The sequence below is a fragment of the Pygoscelis adeliae genome, unplaced genomic scaffold, assembly GCF_000699105.1.
Source record: "Pygoscelis adeliae isolate BGI_AS28 unplaced genomic scaffold, ASM69910v1 Scaffold399, whole genome shotgun sequence".
In the NCBI taxonomy this organism is placed as follows: domain Eukaryota; kingdom Metazoa; phylum Chordata; class Aves; order Sphenisciformes; family Spheniscidae; genus Pygoscelis; species Pygoscelis adeliae.
Window position 1 is genome coordinate 1,139,831 of NW_008825609.1, and position 18,658 is coordinate 1,158,488.

General features: G+C 50.2%; 1 protein-coding gene across 1 annotated transcript in view; it reads left to right on the forward strand.

Moving 5' to 3' along the window:
- Window positions 1–7,966, forward strand: part of CYTH4 (cytohesin 4) — a 19,590-nt gene extending 11,624 nt beyond the window's left edge. The window contains exons 6-13 of the mRNA XM_009332627.1: window positions 786–866; window positions 1,534–1,646; window positions 2,210–2,358; window positions 5,501–5,612; window positions 6,046–6,122; window positions 6,499–6,570; window positions 7,412–7,566; window positions 7,894–7,966. Of these exons, the coding sequence (XP_009330902.1) occupies window positions 786–866; window positions 1,534–1,646; window positions 2,210–2,358; window positions 5,501–5,612; window positions 6,046–6,122; window positions 6,499–6,570; window positions 7,412–7,566; window positions 7,894–7,966 (832 nt within the window). The remainder of the gene's footprint in view (window positions 1–785; window positions 867–1,533; window positions 1,647–2,209; window positions 2,359–5,500; window positions 5,613–6,045; window positions 6,123–6,498; window positions 6,571–7,411; window positions 7,567–7,893) is intronic.
- The last annotated feature ends 10,692 nt before the right edge of the window (window positions 7,967–18,658 follow it).

Below are 18,658 nucleotides of genomic sequence, written 5' to 3' on the forward strand. Positions count from 1 at the left end.
TAACCTACGTTGCCCTTTTTTGTTTGCTTGAGTTTCCATCCCAGTGAGACATTTACCCAAATCTAGGGATGAAATGGAAGTGGGACTGACCCACCATGGTGGATGAAGAGGGATGGAATAAGTGTGGGAACATGGCTGTGGTCTCCCATAAAGGGGCTGCGGAGTAACAGAGGAGGCAACATCATCAAAGCCAAGGAAGGCTGATATCAGGGTGTTGGGGTCCTGCTTTCTCATCAGCCCACAGAGCTGTCTTACTTCACTGTCTTACTTCTCCTCCCCCAGGGGATCCAGTACCTGATCGAGCACCGGGTATTGTCCTCAGACCTGCAGGAGATCGCCAAATTCCTCCACAAGGGTGAAGGCCTGAACAAGACAGCCATTGGGGATTACCTGGGTGGGAGGTGAGCAACCCAGCTAGGATGAGGAAGCCCTTTGTAGGCCCTGTCCTGCCTGGCCCCTCCCAACTACCATTTTAGATGACCCCTGGCAGACATCAATCAGGTGCCAAGGCTGAACATACCTTAAACTGCAGTGGGCTGGGTGGGCAGTACAGCCTTGGGGGGGGGGGCTTTGGAGTGTGGCTAAGGCTGGCTGTAGGGGCTATCTTTCCTCCTGCCTGTAATGGGGTCAGTCTTCCCAGACAAGAGTGTGCATCTTGGCTTCTTGTTGGTCAGAGGGGAAGTGGAGACTGGGATGGAGCCGGGTGCATGTTGTCACACCAAGGGGCATCCAAACTGAGCAGGATCAAAGCTCTCTTCTGACCTTTTCCCTCTGTCCTCTCCCAGGGACTCCACAAACATTCAGATCCTCCAAGCCTTTGTGGCATGTCACCAGTTTGCCAACCTCAACCTGGTGCAGGCACTGAGGTGAGTGAGCATGCAGGACTCAGGGAATGGAGCAGGAGCCTGCTCAGCCACTGGGTCTTACCACCCAGGAAGGTTGTGAAGCCCTCCTGGGCTGAAATGGGGCTTCCCAAGGCCCTGCTGCATATGTTGGCTCCCAGGCTGTTGCTCTGTGAGGTGTTAACACCTTTTCCTGAGGGAACTCTTTCATGGCCCCTTGACTGGATTGGCCATGTGCAAAGAAGATGGGAAAAGCAAAGTGGGTCACTGTGGCTTCAATGGCTGGGGGGATGGGGCAAGTTATTTTTTGCACCAGGAAACATGTCTGTCCACAGTGCCTGTTACGTCAGTGACAAAGTGACTCTGTCTTAGGGCATCTTGTTTTCTTATAGGCCAGCTTCCTGGCAGGACTCTTTCTCCTGAGGTCTCTGCTGCCTTGCAGGGCACTCATTAGGGAAGAGGAGCCATGATTTCCAGGATGCTTAGTTCTGCTTCCTGCTTTTAGGGTGTTTGAGGCTGATGAGCCCAGGCAATTTCTAGAGAGAGGAGCAGAACTCCTGCTTCATGCACTATGTTGTCTCCCCCGTGTTATGGGATGACTTTTATTTTCATGGTGTCCCATGGGTTGAGGGAAGGGATAAATGTCCTTGCACCCAATCTGACTAACTCTCTGTCATGCTGCTCCTGATAGACAGTTCCTATGGAGCTTCCGGCTGCCTGGGGAAGCACAGAAGATTGACCGGATGATGGAGGCCTTTGCCAACTGGTACTGCAAGTGTAACCCTGGAGTATTCCAGTCCACAGGTAGTTATGGGGAGAAAAAGGCCTGTAAAGCTGAGCTCCATTGTTTGCTAGAGAGGCGCCTTCCTTTTCCATTCACAAAGCACAGAGGGCATCACTTGGAAGTGTGGATGTTTCCTCTTAAGCTAAAGGAGGCAGCCCAGTTCCTGTGAAGCTTTTCAATAGACTGAGGGTCTTCAGTCCTCCTTTTGCTACTGTGCTTCAGTCCATCCCCAGGGGCAATACACTTGAGAAGTGCTCACAGCCCCACATGAGGTATAGCTCATCACAGCAAGAGTAGGACTGACAGACATGGGTCTGTAGAAACTTTCCTGCTGGCAGAGCCATTATCGGACCAGATCTACCCAACTTGCCCCATTACCCTGAGGGGATGGAATCACCTCCATCATAGGAGATCAACTCTGTCCCTCTTTCTCCTAGCAGAGGGGACATCTCCCTTTTCCTCCTACAGCTGAGAGGATGACACTGTTCTTCAGTGACTGGAAAGCAAGCCACCTGTTAGGGTGTGGATTGATCTGCCCTCTAAGACAAGTGCCACCCATCCTGGTTTTCTTTCTCCTTGCCAGATACCTGTTATATACTCTCCTTCTCTATCATCATGCTTAACACCAGCCTGCACAACCCCAATGTGAAAGACAAGCCTCCCTTTGAAAGGTTTGTATCCATCAACAGAGGCATTGACAATGGAGGGGACCTGCCAGAAGAGCTCTTAAAGGTAAGAAGACCTCCCATTTTCTTATCAGTCATAGAATCATAGAATAGTTTGGGTTGGAAGGGACCTTTAAAGGTCATCTAGTCCAACCCCCCTGCTGTGGGCAGGGACATCTTCAACTAAATCAGGTTGCTCAGAGCCCCGTCCAACCTGACCTTCAATGTTTCCAGGGATGGGGCATCCACCACCTCTCTGGGCAACCTGTGCCAGTGCTTCACCACCCTCAGCGTGAAAAATTTCTTCCTTAGATCTAGTCTATATCTCCCCCCCTTTAGTTTAAAGCCATTCCCCCTTGTCCTGTCACAACAGGCCCTGCTAAAAAGGTTGCCGCCATCTTTTTTATAGCCCCCTTTAAGTACTGATAGGCTGCAATAAGGTCTCCCGGAAGCCTTCTCTTCTCTAGGCTGAACAACCCCAACTCTCTCAGACTTTCTTCATAGTAGAAGTGTTCCATCCCCCTGAGCATTTTTGTGGCCCTCTTCTGGACCCGCTCCAGCAGGTCCGTGTCTTTCTTATGCTGAGGGCTCCAGAGCTGGACGCAGTCCTCCAGGTGGGGTCTCAGCAGAGCAGAGTAGAGGGGCAGAATCCCCTCCCTCGACCTGCTGGCCACGCTTCTTTTGATGCAGCCCAGGACACAATTGGCCTTCTGGGCTGTGAGCGCACATGGCTGGCTCCTGTCCAGCTTTTCACCCACCAGTACCCCCAAATCCTCCTTGGCAGGGCTGCTCTCAATCCCTGGGTCCCCCAGCCTGTATTGATACTGGGGGATGCCCCGCCCCAGGTGCAGGACCTTGCACTTGGCCTTGTTAAACCTCATGAGGTTCACATGGGCCCCCTCCTTGAGCTTGTCCAGGTCCCTCTGGATGGCATCCCGTCCCTCTGGCGTGTCGACCGCACCATTCAGCTTGGTGTCATCTGCAAACTTGCTGAGGGTGCACTCGATCCCACTGTCTATGTCATTGATGCAGATGTTAAAAAGTACTGGTCCCAATACAGACCCCTGCGGGACGCCACTCGTCACCAATCTCCATCTGGACATTTAGCCGTTGACCACTACCCTCTGGATGTGACCATCCAACCAATTCCTCACCCACTGGACAGTCCACCCATCACATCCATACCTCTCCAGTTTAGAGAGAAGGCTGTTGTGGGGGACCGTGTCAAAGGCCTTGCAGAGGTCCAGATAGATGACATCTGTAGCCCTTCCCATGTCCGCTGATGTAGTCACTCCATCACAGAAGGCCACTAGGTTGGTCAGGCAGGACTTGCCCTTGGTAAAGCCATGCTGGCTGTCTCTAATTACCTCCCTGTCCTCCATGTGCCTTAGCATAGCTTCCAGGAGGATCTGTTCCAGGATCTTCCCAGGCACAGAGGTGAGACTGACTGGCCTGTAGTTCCCCAGGTCTTCCTTACTTCCCTTTTTAAAAATGGGGGTGATGTTTCCCCTTTTCTCTCTGGCTTGGGGTCCATTGAGAAGCAAAGGTCCACAGATCTCAGTGTAATACAGGCCTGCTGACCTTCTGCCGTACAAGGGGAAGGGCTGAGCAAGGAAAGAGGGCAGTATGTACAAAAGCAAAGCTGGAAAACATGGAAACTGATTTGGAGAGGGGCTGCACACATGCTTTTTGGTGAGAACATGAAGCAAGAGAGATGGTGCTAGAGACATTCAGGGAATAGCAGTATTGGTTTAAGAAAGCTTGTGCTTTTAAGTGTGTCTGTGTGAGAAAGGAACAGATACTGTAACTGTGAGAGAGGAAGACATGAGCTGCGGGTGCCTGTGTGTTGTGTAGGTATGAGGCTGTGGGAATGGGGCACCCACCTCTGTGGGAGGTAGCTGGGCACCTGAGTCTTTTGTCCAGCTTTGAAAGTCCTAGCCTCCAAGGGGACTGTCTGTTTCTTGTGTGTCTCTGTGTGTGTGAAACAATGTCACCATGGCCCAGATTATGAATCCCTTTCCCTTGTTCGTACCTAAATGTCTCAGCTGACTCCAGTGTTCATATCAGTCAGGATACCAGTGCCTGACCTGTCTTACACCAGGATATATCTTTGAGTGAGTAGAGCCAACAAGCCCCACATGAGTGTCAAGGTCTCTTCCAGCATCTGTAAAGCTCTCAGCAGGTCCATGGTGTCTCTGATCCCAGAGGATGAAGATGCAGAGCGGGGAAGACAGAAACAGAGGACGTATCCATTAGCAAAGCTGGAGCTACCGTTTTCCCAAAGTCTCAGCAGGCATGGGATGTGCCCTATGAGGCAAGGTAGAGGTGGGCAGCCTGCCTACATGTGTCTAGCTCCACCCAAACAACCTGGGGCGAATAACTTGTGTCTTGTGTCAAAGAGGCTGCCTACATCCCACACCTGGGTTTGCTGAGCAGCATCCCCTCAGGGTAAAGGCTTTAGATTTTTCTCCAGAGTGTCATTTCTTTCAGGCAATTTGAGGGAAATTGCAGGAGCCTGTAGCTTCGTGTTTTTTCTTGGCTTGGGATTTGTGTAATAAATGATGGCAAATCCAATGATGTGAGCAACATTCTTGTATCCCTTGAAAGCTAGTAACCTGCCTCCCTGTCAGTCTGCTGTTATGAATGTCACACTGTGTGTCCCTCAGTGCAAAAGCCTTGGTTCTATGAAATGTGCCTCCTTGTTGTCATGTAGATGTGTGTGTTGGTCTCTACATACAAGTTCTCAGCAGAGTGTTTGGCACCACCAACCCAGAACCTAAATGGGGCTGCAGTCTCTGCCGTGTTGTGCCCCCCGCAGTGCCTTAGTACTATCCACAGCAGCACTCGTGTGACATGCTGGGTTTGGTCACTGCAGCCTCTCTTGATACAGGTGCACACTTTTGTGCCTGTAACTTTCCAAATTGGGTCTCTTTTTTTGACACAGGATGCAGGAAAGAGCTGGTGATCCCCCTTGAGACCCTGTGAGGTGTAGACCGAGGGCTGTTGTACCCCCAGTGCTCACTGCCCGCTCCCCTCCACACTTACCCGCCTGCCCCTGTGGAAACAGAGTGATGAACCAGATGGACCTAGGAGGGTTGTGTAATCTGTCTTTTTTTCTTTCTTTCTTTCTCTTTCTTTCTCTTTCTTTCTTTCTTTCTTTCTTTCTTTCTTTTTCCCTCCCTCTTTCCCCCACCAACGTTCTGGGGCAGAATCTGTTTGAGAGCATAAAGAACGAGCCATTCTCCATACCAGAGGATGATGGGAACGACCTCACGCATACTTTCTTCAACCCTAACCGTGAGGGCTGGCTCCTGAAGCTAGGTAAGGGGGAGGACACCCCTAGCTCCTCTGAATTCCCCGCCTGCCTGCCTCCCACCACAAATCTCCCCCAAGAACCCACCAGCGTCTCCGCAGTTCTTCCTTCCCGTCTGCTGCGGTGGGGTGAGGCTGACACCTGCTGTTGAAACCAGCCGCCTGCTCCTCCTCCCTCTGCTCGAAAAGGGACTCAAAAAGATATCCCTCACCCCTCCCCGTTCCCAGCCCCATCAGAGCAAAATTAGCTCCCTGTGTGTGGGTGTCCACCATACGGCATCACATCAGTGGTGAGCGCCACGGTTGCCTCCTTGGGGCTGGTCTACAGGGAGAGCTGGGACGGTATGCCTGTGTGTGCATGTCTGGAGCTTGCGGCAGGGTGAGGGGGCTGGAAGGACAGAAAAATGTGTGACTAATGGCTTTTGATCCTCACCACCTTTAGGAGGACGTGTGAAAACCTGGAAACGCCGTTGGTTCATTCTGACTGATAACTGCCTGTACTACTTTGAATATACCACGGTAAAGGCTTAACTCCCGGACGGGAAACCATGTCCTGGGTGGTTATGAGCCTCTGAGGGGCCAGGGAGGAGCAGAGGGTAGGGGGCAACTCTTTCCTTCTACCCTATGATCCCAGACCGAACTCAGACCTCCCTTCTCTCCTGTGCTGTTTCCTCGCCTCTGATCTTGAGGAGGAGAGAGGCTGGACACTGCAGCTATTGCTGTGATCTCCTGTTAACCAAGCTCCCCATTGTGTAAATAGAGGGGGGTCTCCCCAGGCATACATTGCCCTTGTCACCCCCACAAAGGCACACATCTGGGAAATCAGAGAGGTTCTAAATAGTGGCATAGATGTGGGGAGCATGTTGGGTGTTAATTCATGTTTCCTTGCCTTCAGGACAAAGAGCCTCTGGGCATTATCCCACTGGAGAACCTATCAGTCCAGAAGGTGGATGATCCCAAAAAGCCAGTAAGTCTCCATTGCTTGGTACTCTGCCAACGCAGGCTCTCAGGTGGTCAGAGGAAGGAGAGGGTGTACACACTCTACTCTTACCATGCTTCTCAGAGGGAAGGTGCCGTTCCAAACTGCCTTGTACCCCCATCTAAACATGATGGTGTCTAAACATGATTGTATTTTACCAGGAAAGATCTGGTGTGAACGGAGAGCTGTCCTTTGGCTGGCTGTATTGAATGTTTTCATGTGTGTGTAGGGGTGCAGAGATGAGTGCACACAGCTGACTCCCTACTCATTTTGCACCAGGAGATGTGGGTTCAATTTCTTTCCCCAGGACTCTCCATAATGACTTACAGCACATGTAGACCAGGCAGTGCTGTGATGTTAGGAAACTTGCCCAGGAAGTGACACTCTTTGTCTGTGCATCTTTTGTGGATACCCACTCTTTGATGTGTCATGACTCTGGGAAAAGTGCCTTCTATCTGTGTGGTGGCAGGCAGAAGAGAGGATGTTGCATCTACTTAAAAGAGGGAGAGATCTTCATGAGTGGAGCAGAGTGACAGATCTCAGAAGTTTTTTTCTGATAACTGTTGATGCTCCATTTCTCCATAAAGCCTGTTTTAGTGTCCAGTCCTTCCCAGGAGGGATGTATTTACCTAAGAGGGGTGACTTGGAGATCTAACTCATAGGGGGATTCTTGGAGTGGGGAAGGAAAAGCTCTGTTGCATTTCAGAGACAGAATGCTCTCCTCCCCTTTGGAAGCTCTCTGAGCCTGTCACCCATGGTTGAAGGCAGCATAGTCTTCTTGGTCCAGCCTGTCCTCCCCTACTACTCCATTTTATTCCCTTTCTGACAGAACTGCTTTGAGCTCTTCAATCCCAACTGCAAAGGGCAGAAGATCAAAGCCTGCAAAACAGATGGGGATGGGAAGGTGGTTGAAGGCAAGCATCAGTCCTACAAGATCTCAGCAGCCACACCAGCAGAACGTGATGAGTGGATTGAGGCAATACGGTGAGGAGACCAGAACTGGAGGTCTGAGCTTGCCTTTGTTCAGCCCCAGGGACAAATGGTCACACAGTTCATTTGGTTACTAGAGCTTGAAAAAGGGAGTGGAAAGAAATGTTTGCAGTCTAGCAACGGTGGTACCTTTTGATTCAAAGAGTTTCAAGGTCCCTTCTGGAGAATCTCTAGCCACAGCCAAATTCTCTGCTGTGGGTCTGCAGATCTCTAGCCCTACATTTTGGTGAGTGGTGTCTCTGTGCAAGTTCAGTTAGGTTGCCTATGCTGCTCTACAGCATTAAATCTCTTACTTTTGCTCCCATTTCCTCTTATTTCCAGGACCAGCATCACGCAGGATCCTTTCTATGATCTGGTCTCTGCCCGTAAGAAAAAGATTGCCAGCAAAAACTGAGCCCTGACCTGGTGACTGGCAGCAGGAAGATGTAGTTGTTGGACAGCTTCCCTCGCATGCTGAGCTCTTCCAGTGAAGAAATTTGGGAGCATTGGTTCCCTCTGCCTCCCACTTGGCAGGAAGATGACTGACAGTACAACTTGCCAGATTTGCTTCTTCCCTTTCCAAACTGAAGGCAGAGGCGCAGGGTGCAATCCACTGAGGACTGTCAGAACTGTGGGCATGGCGTTTCCCATGTCCAAACATAAAGGCTCAACAGCAACTGGCCTTTGGGTTCTCCCATATAGCCCCAGGCATCTAGGGTAGGATCTGAGAAGAGACAAGAATGTCTCCAGTCCATTCCGCCATCAAACCAGGCCTAGGTATTTTTCTGTGAGGAACCATGTAGATGCTCTCGGAGCAGCCAAGCATGTTCCAGTCAGTTGCAGTGCAGAAAAGCCCCAGTGGTTTCTCTTCCACAAACAGATGTGCAGTGGTTGTGGAGAAGGGGCCGCTGATTTAAGACCTCACTGTGAAACCAGAGGCCAAGGGAAGATAAGAAGCCCTCTGTTCAGAAGAGAGCCCTCTCTACCTCTTCCTATAGCCATGAGGGCTGTAATCCTGGGAAGTCCCTGCTCTATGACTGAGTCATAGCTTTTAGAAAGTTGAAGATGTTGGATGGGGAGATAAGGGGTAACTGGGTGCAGAGAGGCTGTGGGACCAGGGAAGCAGCTCTCGATCTTTTGTCTCTCTGTTTTGAGACTCAGACACCACCACAGGTCTCCCTAGGGAAGAAACCCAAACACTAGCTCTCCTCCAGGCTGATGGCTCCCCAACAAAGATTGCTTCCTTGTACCACCCCAGAGGCCTGGGCTTTGTATCTGAAAGGCCTGCAGCCAGAAGGCATGAAAAATTGGAGGTGCATGCACACCACACACACACAGACACAGAGGCATTCCCATCTTCACACATTGGTTTCATCTGGAGTCTGGGGTTTTTTGTCTCTTGTGTAAAGAAAGAAATAAAAGTGCTTGAAACAAGCCCAAAACTCAGGGTAACATGATCGTTTTAGTGATAAAGGCAGAGGATGTGAGATAGAGTGTCATGTTCCTGTGCCTAGCAAAGCAGTCTGAGCACCACCGCAGCTCTGCACTGCACCCAAAATGCAGGCAGGCTGAGCACGCGGCAGAAGCAGGCAGCTGCTGGGCAGTGTGGGAGGCAGGAGTAGTTAATGGGACAAGAGGAAAGATGCAGGGAGCTGTAGCACTGTGAGCTGGTAACAGCACAGAGGCAAATACCAGGGACTCGCTAGAGACAATTACACCTGTGGGGTTAAAGGACGTGATAAGCTACTGCTATTTCATCTGTTACCTTTCGGGTCTCTTCTAGTAAACACTGGTGCTGTCTCAGTCCCTTGCCTTTTTTCTTCCTGCAGAGGGCTCTATCTACCAGGCAATCTGCAGCAGGGCCAGCACAGCCCGATTATTCATTCTAGTTATTTTTGTCCAAGCCACAGGAATGTTGAATTAATTTCAAGAGACAGGGAGTGTATCTCAGAGTTGAAGCACGCACTCACCCCAGAGAAGGAACATGAAGGTTTTCTTCTGCTCACGCCTGCAAATGTCTTCTGTGTTGAATCTCTTTGTCACTGATGTGGTACGGAGTGAGTTTGCTGCCCACTGCTCTAGAGCACATGTGCTCACACACACATTCACTCTTGCTTTGGGTTCAATGCAGGGAGGCAGGATTGTGGACTGTGGTGGGAGGAGAAGTCAGAATACGGCCCCTTATCTTGGCAACATCTCCAATATATGTAAGAGAAATATAAATTTGCACTTGGTTGGTGAATGATGCCCCAGAGCCTAGGATTTGGGTGAGAAATATCTGTTCTAGTGCCTCTCAGGCTTATGCTCTGTGTGACAAAAGCCATCAAAATGTAGCTTGGAGCCTCTCTTCTACCCACAATCCGGTCCTGGGTGAGGGAATCCAGGCTAAGCCCTCCCTAGAGTTTACCTGGATCATTCTTATGACAGCAGGGTCTATCCAAGCTCTTCCCAGTCCCTCCTCATCCCAAATCCTTGCAATTCTCTTCAGGCTGCCTATGTCCTTTCCCCTCCCTTCTTCCACCAGATATCCATGCACCGCAGAGCAGAATTATTCTTAGTGGGGACAGGGTGTGAAGGACAACTTGTGAGAGGCAAAACAATGCACAGAGACAGGCAATTGTGTAATTTCCATCCATCAAACTAACCACAAGAGTCAGGAGGAGATGGACCAGGTTTCCTCTCTCCTAGAGAATGAGGTAGAGAGGGACAGTAAGTTTGAGTTTCCATTGCCTTTCCTTGGCTCCAGCACAGAAAATTCATTTCCAAATTCCTTGCTATACCATGTCCCAGTCTCCTCAGTGCCATGAACACAATGGTACCTGATGTTGCCCACCAGCAGTGCAACATGTGCACTCTCCAAGTGATATCCCTGACCTCATGCCTGCTGAATAGCAATGCGTTTGGTATTGGCCAGGGTGTCTCCAGGACAGGTCTATAAAACTTGTCCATCCACTCATATCCGTGTGCTTTGACAGCCGTGCTTGGAGCCCTTGAAAATTTATGAGGGGAACGACTTGTGATACTAGAATGGCACCACCAGAGAATGTGTTGCTGGCCACCATCACACATTCCCTTTGCTGAGGGCGACTGCAGCACCATACACATGAATGCATACACACAGACACACACAGAGCCCTTCAGGTGCTAAATCGGACAGATTGCTCTCTGGTAGATGTGTTCCTCTTTCTCATCATAGGCAGCGTATGTGGCTCACACAGACATACACGCAGAAGACTGACACTTATCCCCTGCCTGCCAAAGACTTCTGCACACACCCAGTAATTCATTTTCATAATAAATGTCCATCTATTTTAATAAAAGGGCTGGGAGGAAAATACTGCAGATGTGTGGAATAGACCACATCACTGCATCCTCCCCCGTTTCTTCCCTTCCTCCTGTCGCCTGTTTATCAGCTCCTTTTTGGAAGGCTAATACATTTTTAAAAGGCTTTCTAGAAATTGTTTGCAGCGACAGAGATGGAATAGCTGTGAGGAGAGCCAGCAGCCTCATTCAGTACAGCTTAGGTACCTAGCAAAGGGTAGAGAAAAACTCTGGGAGGTGGAGGGGAAGGGTGGTGTATGAATGGAGACAGACTGGACTGAGTTATGGATTCAGAGCCGACCAAAGGGCATGAGCTGAACCTGTCTTTTGCCAGGGGGTGAATGCCCTTGGTGATGGGAGCACATGAGCAAATGGAGGCCTGTGGGAAGGCAAGACTCTGCAAGTGAGTTGGCCAGGAATGGTGCTCAGTGGTGGGGTGGGAGCACCCATTTGGGATACGGTCCGTTCCTGGCAGGCCTGAAACTGCTCAGCTGTGTGTCACACACCCTTCAGCACAAAGGGAAAATCAAGCAGCTCCTTTCTGCTAGCTAAACAGGGTTATCTGGAGTGGGACTGCTAGCCTTTCAACTCCTTCTGTGATATGCTGTGTGAGCCCCCACACCTCACCCCTCCGCAGCAGTGCAGGGATTGCCACCAAGAGGGGTCAACAGGTTTGCCAGCTTGTCCCATAAACCTGGAGGAACAGAAGGCTATTATGAGAGCCTCAAGGGGATGGGAGCCAGTCTTCACACCCTCTGGGATCAGATACTTGTATGGAAAGGAGCACAGCCCCGCTGTATGGGAGCTGGTTTGAACGCTGCAGTCAGATTTGTGGGGCCAACAGGAGCAGTTCTTCCTGTCTCCCGTTCCTTATGTTTGGTGGCTGGAAAGCAACTCATTACCTGAGGGTGGGGGACCCCTTGCTGCACTTCCTCCCTCTTAAAACTTTCTTTGAAAATGCATTTCACACAGAAAGTCCAGAGCACAAAGCTAAAGGGCAGGATGGCTCTTCAAAGGCACCATGGCCTCTGTGCTGTGCCTTGTTCTGGCTCACTTCTGTTTTCCAGCCTGATGGAGGGCCAGTCTTGGGGGCTGGAGGAAGCCCAGGCAGACCGGGGTTGAGACTTGACCAGGGTTTCTTGGAGTTTCATTGCTATCACATCTGCAGTGGCTCTGCTCTAAGTCCCTGCGACAGGGGCATGCAGCAGTCTCATCTCACCACGCCATTCCCAATCCTGCTGCGGCCCTGCGATGAAGATGAATGTGGCCTGTCCCAGGTTATCACATTCACATGTGTGTGAGCTTGTATACAGACATCAGTTTGCTCCTGAAGGCTGATGCTATTGGGCTAACTGCAAGGAGGCTATGTACGGTGGGACAGAGGGGTCTACAAGGAAAAAGTCAGGGAGGGTGGAGGAGTCTGGGTCTTGTGTGGGTAGTTGATGAAGAAGGGCTTGCAGTGACAAGAACATGGCTTTCACCTCAGCTCCAGACCAGGGGCGGCATGAATGTCAGGAACAAGGTATGACATCCCTTGAACAGCCTGAGACCTTTACCGCAGCCACTGTGTCACACCACCAAGGAGCACTCCATATCTCAACAGCTCTCCTCTTTCTGTGGGGTTGAAGAGTAGTGTTGCTAGACCTGCCAGCCCAACACTCAGGGAGAGAGTGGAGATGGTGCAAGGTGGCCATCACATCTAGGCCCCCAAGGGCACAGCATGTGCAGGGAGAGGACCATATGCCCTGCTGGCACAGCATGTCTTTGCTCCTCTACCTTGCTGAATAAGTGGGGTTACACGTCCCTTTCTGCATGTGAGTACAAACACAGGTATAGACGTGTGTGTGAGTGTGCTGTGTCCTGCACACTCATAGTCACATATACCCAAGCACATCTGCGCATACACAGGTACACACACAGTCCACATGCATCCCAGCCCAATGCCTCTCCTTGCCCTCTCCTTGCAGAAGGGCTCTGGCAAAATAGTCTGTAAGGGAAGAACAGAGATCACAGAGGAGCAGGGAAGGGCAGTCCTCGTGGGGTTGGACAGCAAGCAGTATATGGGGAAAGGGAAGCAGGACAGACCGCAGTGAGGTCTACAGAGATCATAGGACTCCTGCCCCATGGGGGCTACACTAGTGGGAACACAGCCCTCCACCTGGGACAGAGTTTGGGGAAGGACTGTGTCATGGTCGTGGTGGCTATGTTAAGGGACATTATGAGGTGAGCCATTTAACAGTCCCCTCTTCCTTCTGAGGTACTAGGCTGACCTTAAGGCACCTACAGAAATGACATTTTCTGCTGCCTCTTTAACTATGATGGGTGGCAACAAGGTTCCTGGGGTTGGCTGAAGAGGTGGTGATTTGTGCAATTAATGTCTAATCAGTTCTATGAATATTTATTGCTAGTCAGCAATCTCCTGAGTGACAGTGAAGACCCATCTGATTGGAATCACATTCACAGTTAAACCAGAGCCTCGTCTGGGGTTCACAGGCCTCCCATTAGGGCAAAAGGCCCAAAAGGTATAACCATCCTACTGCACATGGGAGGCACAGGAACCACAGGAAAATTTTATTGAATCCTTTTTCAGGGGAGGAAAACCTGAGGTTTTAAAATTGACTGGCTGGGGAGAGACACCTTGAAATAGTCTGATATATTAACAAACTTAACCCAAGAGTGAGTTTGAGCTTGTTCCTTTTTTTATTTGTGCTCTCTCGTTTATCTTCTATTGCAACATGGGAGAGAAAATAAAAGGGAGAGAAATATAAACTCCTGCAACTGTTTGAAGAGTCATGTAATAGTCAAGTATTTCTTGGAGCTTGTAATTGACCCTTCTTCCAACATGGCATAAAGTGTACAGAAAGCTAGTATTTTATTTCCTCAAGAAATACTACTGTTTGGACTTTCTGTCATCATCAGAATTGTGACGCTTCTCAGCTTTGCCCATATTTATGCTCCTTTCCAGAATCCCCCATTCTCCCCCTTTACTTTCCCCCTGTTCTAATCCTTTCACCTTACCTCTGTCCCTGGCCTCTCTTTCCCATGGTGCCTTCTGCCCTCTGTGCTTTGCTCATCCCTCTCCATAAACTCACCACTGTCCTCTCACCTTCAACAGATCCCCCTCTTCCCTTTTCCCGACGAGCAATGCCGCCTCTCCTGCTCTCCTGCTCCCCTGACAGATTCCATTCTGGGAGCTCAGTCTGCCTTGGCAGAGCTCTGGGAAAACTCCCTATTATCAGTGGAAAGTGAGTTGCTGAACCTGAGCCAAACTCTTCAGCTCCTGCCGCTCACCTGCAGCTTGGGTTTGTGCTGGAGGCACTGCCAACAGCCTGCTATTACCTAAATGAAAAAGATACACAGCCCTCCCTGAGAAGGAAGACACAAGGATAACAGTGATTTGCCCATCGCCTGCTGCCTTCTGACTGGGAAAAACACCCCAAGTTCCAGCAGGGCTTCCAGGACCAGCCCTCAGTGGAGGGAGAAGGACAGAGACAGCTCTGCAGAACGAAGGCCACATTTTCACTTTCTGTATGGATAGGATCTGTGGCTTTTGGTGGCAGGGTAAGAGAAGATCCTCTGAATTTGCACCACAGTTGTCCCCTTCCTCTCATGTGATTATGCTTGGCCTTGAGCCAATACAGGACTGAGAAAATACAAAAACGGGAGCCAATAATAGACTCAGAATAAACAACAGGGTATCAGGGGAGGAAAGAGAAGGGAGGATTGGCGAGCCTGAAATCATTATCATAGTGTACGAGGGCTCTGTTCTGCAGAGCTCTGTTTTCCTTGCTGCAGTCCTCGACTTTCCTCGCCAGCTGCACCACTGTGCTCTGGAGCCGTGATTTCAATATCCAGGAGCTAATGGGCTGCTTGGCCTCCTCTCCAGAGGGAATTCAGCAGAAGGAAGTGCGCTTCGCACACAAAGAAGCTAGTGGGACTTCAAGGGAGGCAGTGGTAAGGGGCAGGGAAAGCAAGCAGCTCAGAGCCACGTGCTGCGGGGAAGAAGTGCACTCAGAGGTTCCTGGAAATTCCAGCTGACCCTAAACCCCAGACATGCCCAGCTTCACCTCACATGGCTTGGTGCCCATGCAGTGATGCCTTTGCTCTGATACAGTTAAAATTCATGTAATGATAGACAACACATCAGTGCGTGTAGACAACTGGTAGTCAACCAATGGTAGACAACCAGTAACAAGTGGTGTCCCTGTCCTGGGACAAATATTATTTAACATCTTCATTAATGACATAGATAGTGGGATTGAGTGCACCCTCGGCAAGTTTGGAGACGACACCAGGCTGAGTGGTGCAGTTGATACACTAGTGGGAAGGGATGCCATCCAGAGGGACCTTGACAGGCTTGAGAAGAGGGCCCATGTGAGCATCATGAAGTTCAACAAGGCCAAGTGCAAGGTCCTGTAACTGAGTCGGGGCAATCCCCAATATCAGTACAGACTGGGTGATGAATGGATTGACAGCCACACTGCAGAGAAGGACTTGGGGGTACTGGTGGATGAAAAGTTGGACGTGAGCCGGCAATGTGAGCTTGCAGCCCAGAAAGCCAATCATATCCTGGGCCGCATCAAAAGCAGCGTGGCCAGCAGGTCAAGGGAGGTGATTCTGCCCCTCTATTCTGCTCTGGTGAGACCCCACCTGGAGTACTGCGTCCAGCTCTGGGGTCCCTGTACAAGAAAGACATGGGCCTGTTAGAGTGGGCCCATTTTCATGGCCCATGAAAATGATCAGAGGGCTGGAACACCTCTCCTGTGAAGAAAGGCTCAGAGAGTTGGGCTTGCTGAGCCTGGAGAAGAGAAGGCTCCAAGGAGACCTTATTGTGGCCTTCCAATACTTAAAGGGGTTGTCAGGGCTTGTAGTGACAGGACAAGGGGCAACTATTTTAAATTGAAAGAGGGCATATTTAGATCAGACATAAGGAAGAAATTTTTTATGATGAGGGTGATGAGCACTGGAACCGGTTGCCCAGAGAAGTTATGGGTGCCCCATCACTGGAAGTGTACAAGGTCAGGTTGGATGGGTCCTTGAGTAAACTGATCTAGTGGAAGATGTCCCTGTCCATGTCAGGGGGGTTGGACTACATGATTTTTGAAGGTAACTTCCAACCCAAACCATTTTATGTGTCTATGAACACATACACATACACACACATTCCTTTTCCACTACAGTACCTTCTTATACCCATTTACCATTTGACCACATCTCATCTTTCCCAAGCTAGACCAAAATATCACAACTTCCCCAAACATAAAATTGGACTTTAAGAAAATCACAAGATTTTATTTGAATGTCCAAGGGACACTTACCTAGTTATATATTGAGGATATTTTGTCCCTCTGGAGAAGAGAAAGAATCGTGCTTCCCTCCTTCCTTTTTTGTATTTGGGTATGAGAATTAAAACTGTCATTTGATTCCACTGACTCCAGGTGCTGGGGCTTTAAGGAAAACACTAAATATCATCATGCTTAGGACAAAATGGTGAGATTTTGCATCATTTCCATGTAATCCTTTCATCAGACACCTCTACTCCTGCTGTAAGGCATGCTCTTACACTCAGATCTTCTCCCAAATGCTTGCCCTCTTGTGTTCCCCAGCACCTGCCCAAAACATCTATGCACCATGTGAAGCTCTGCTTAGTCCTTTGCAATCACACACAGAAATACTCTTTTGTTTGGTTGGTTTTTTAGGAAAGGCCAGTGTTTATCTTGCCACAGCGCAAGATACAGAGTCTCTTCCCAGCTTTCCCACAGACACCTCCATGATTCCCAGCTTTGCTACAGACTCCTCCATGATACCTCCTCATGCCTGTTTCCTAAATTCATCAAGGAAGCAGCTATAGCATGTACTCTGAGGAAAATCAAGAACTCAGAAAGTGTTAGAAAGTGTTCAGCATGCTGCTAAAAGATCTCACATCATTCAGTCTGACTAGGAGAAACCAAGGCTACCATTTTCATGTCAAATCCCTACACTTGCACAGCCCACAGCTCCACCCACTTCTGAAAAACCTCCAGCCCTTTAGCTGTGGGATACTACCCAGCTACACTGTTATGCTGTGGGCAACTGTCCCTGCTCCAGTGCCCTTGTTGGCCTGAGCAGCCAACACCCAGAGCTGCAGGTGAAACCATGGGGCTCTGGTAACCCTTAGCAAACCCATGGGGTCTTTGCTGTGGGGGAGGAAGGAAAAGAAGAAACCCTCTGTCCTCTAGGCAGGTTTGAGAGCTGCTGCATATTTTCTCTCCCCTCCCCTGAGCAGACAGGCTGCTCCTGTGAGCTGGAAATTGCTAAGAGATTGAAAACCTGTTGCTGTGAATTTCAGAGATGCCTGGCAGGGGCAGCTGGAGCAACGAAGGGTTCAGTGTATTAAACTTACCATAGTAAGCCATAATGGGATTTTGCATGCTGCTGCGAGCAGAATACCCAAACTAGCTCAACATCTCGCCTCATCAGGTATGCTTTCAATACCTCCTTCTTGCTCCAGTCCCTCTCCCCCCACCTGCAGTGCGTGTCCCAACCCTAAGGCTTTGGAAGGATGTCTATCTGTACAGGAGGAAGGGGGGCTTTACCCCTGGGGCCCACCCAAGTCCCATGGGCTTGTTGGCTTTTTCCTCTGCTCCTCTTAGGAATGTGATACACATCACTTATAGGTGGGAATATGTCAGCAGTGAAGGGGACGGGGCAGAATTGCTCCCTAGGAAGAAGGAGCAAGAATGTGAGTTTCTGGGGAGGTGGGTCAGACGTACGTGGAAAGGAGGCTTGGGAAGAGACAGGTCAAATGACAAATGGGACATGAAGGAAGGGCATGGAGGAAAAGAGGGAGGAGGGATGCTCCAGTGGGAACAGCCTGGGGGAGGGATGCCTTCAGAATAAGGAGGGTGTGGACAGGGGTCCAGGAGAAGGGTACCCAGGAGATGGGGCTGTGAGAGGGCAGGCACTGGGTCTGAACAGGGGTTTGCAGTCTGTGGTCAGGGGAGCGCAGGGGGGTGTGTGTGTGTGTGTGCGCGCATTTAGAGGGGATATCTGCACTATTTCCCGTAGGGTAAATTTCTCTTAGAAAAAGTCACTTTGTAATCAGGAAGCTGGGATTTGCTTTACTGGATCTGCCTCTCCTTTGCAAACCATTTAAGAGAGTTCATCTTGTTAAATCCCCTGCACTGGAGAACGTGAGGAGGTCAAATGCCTTTTGGGGCATAGATACTTAGCAAAGCTGTTTCCCTACTGTTGCAGTGACCCTACACCACCACCACACTCCACCACCCTCCACCCAGTTCAGGCTGTAATACCTAAAAGGAAGAAAACAGCATGAGAAATAAGGGTGGATGTGAGAGTGAACCCTCCTTCCGTCTTGCGTCGGACTCCAGGGCTGTGTGCTATCACCCTAGGCTGATTGTGTTACCTGCCCAGCTCTGCAGCTGCCCAGAAGGGGTGAGGGCAGGGAAGGCCTGGGGCTCCCTCCCAAACCCCGTGGCCTGGTTAACTCACAGCCACCCAAATCTATTGGTGAGACCCAGGTTTTGCAGCAGGGAGAACATATAAAGGGCAAGGGCCTGAGATGCCTATGCATCAGGGAGATGAGAGGTGGTGGCAGGGCTTGCACAACTGAGGAGAAGCCTGATTAGTACATCTGTTCCTGCCTTACTCTCTCAATGTGTTTTGGGTCAGGAGTTCTTCACCTCAGGCACTGCAGTGGTCTCTGTCCCATTGAGCTGACTCTGGGGTGCAGCTCAAAGGTTGAGGAACCTGTTTAGACCTGGAGTATGGGTCTGCTGGGAGCCCA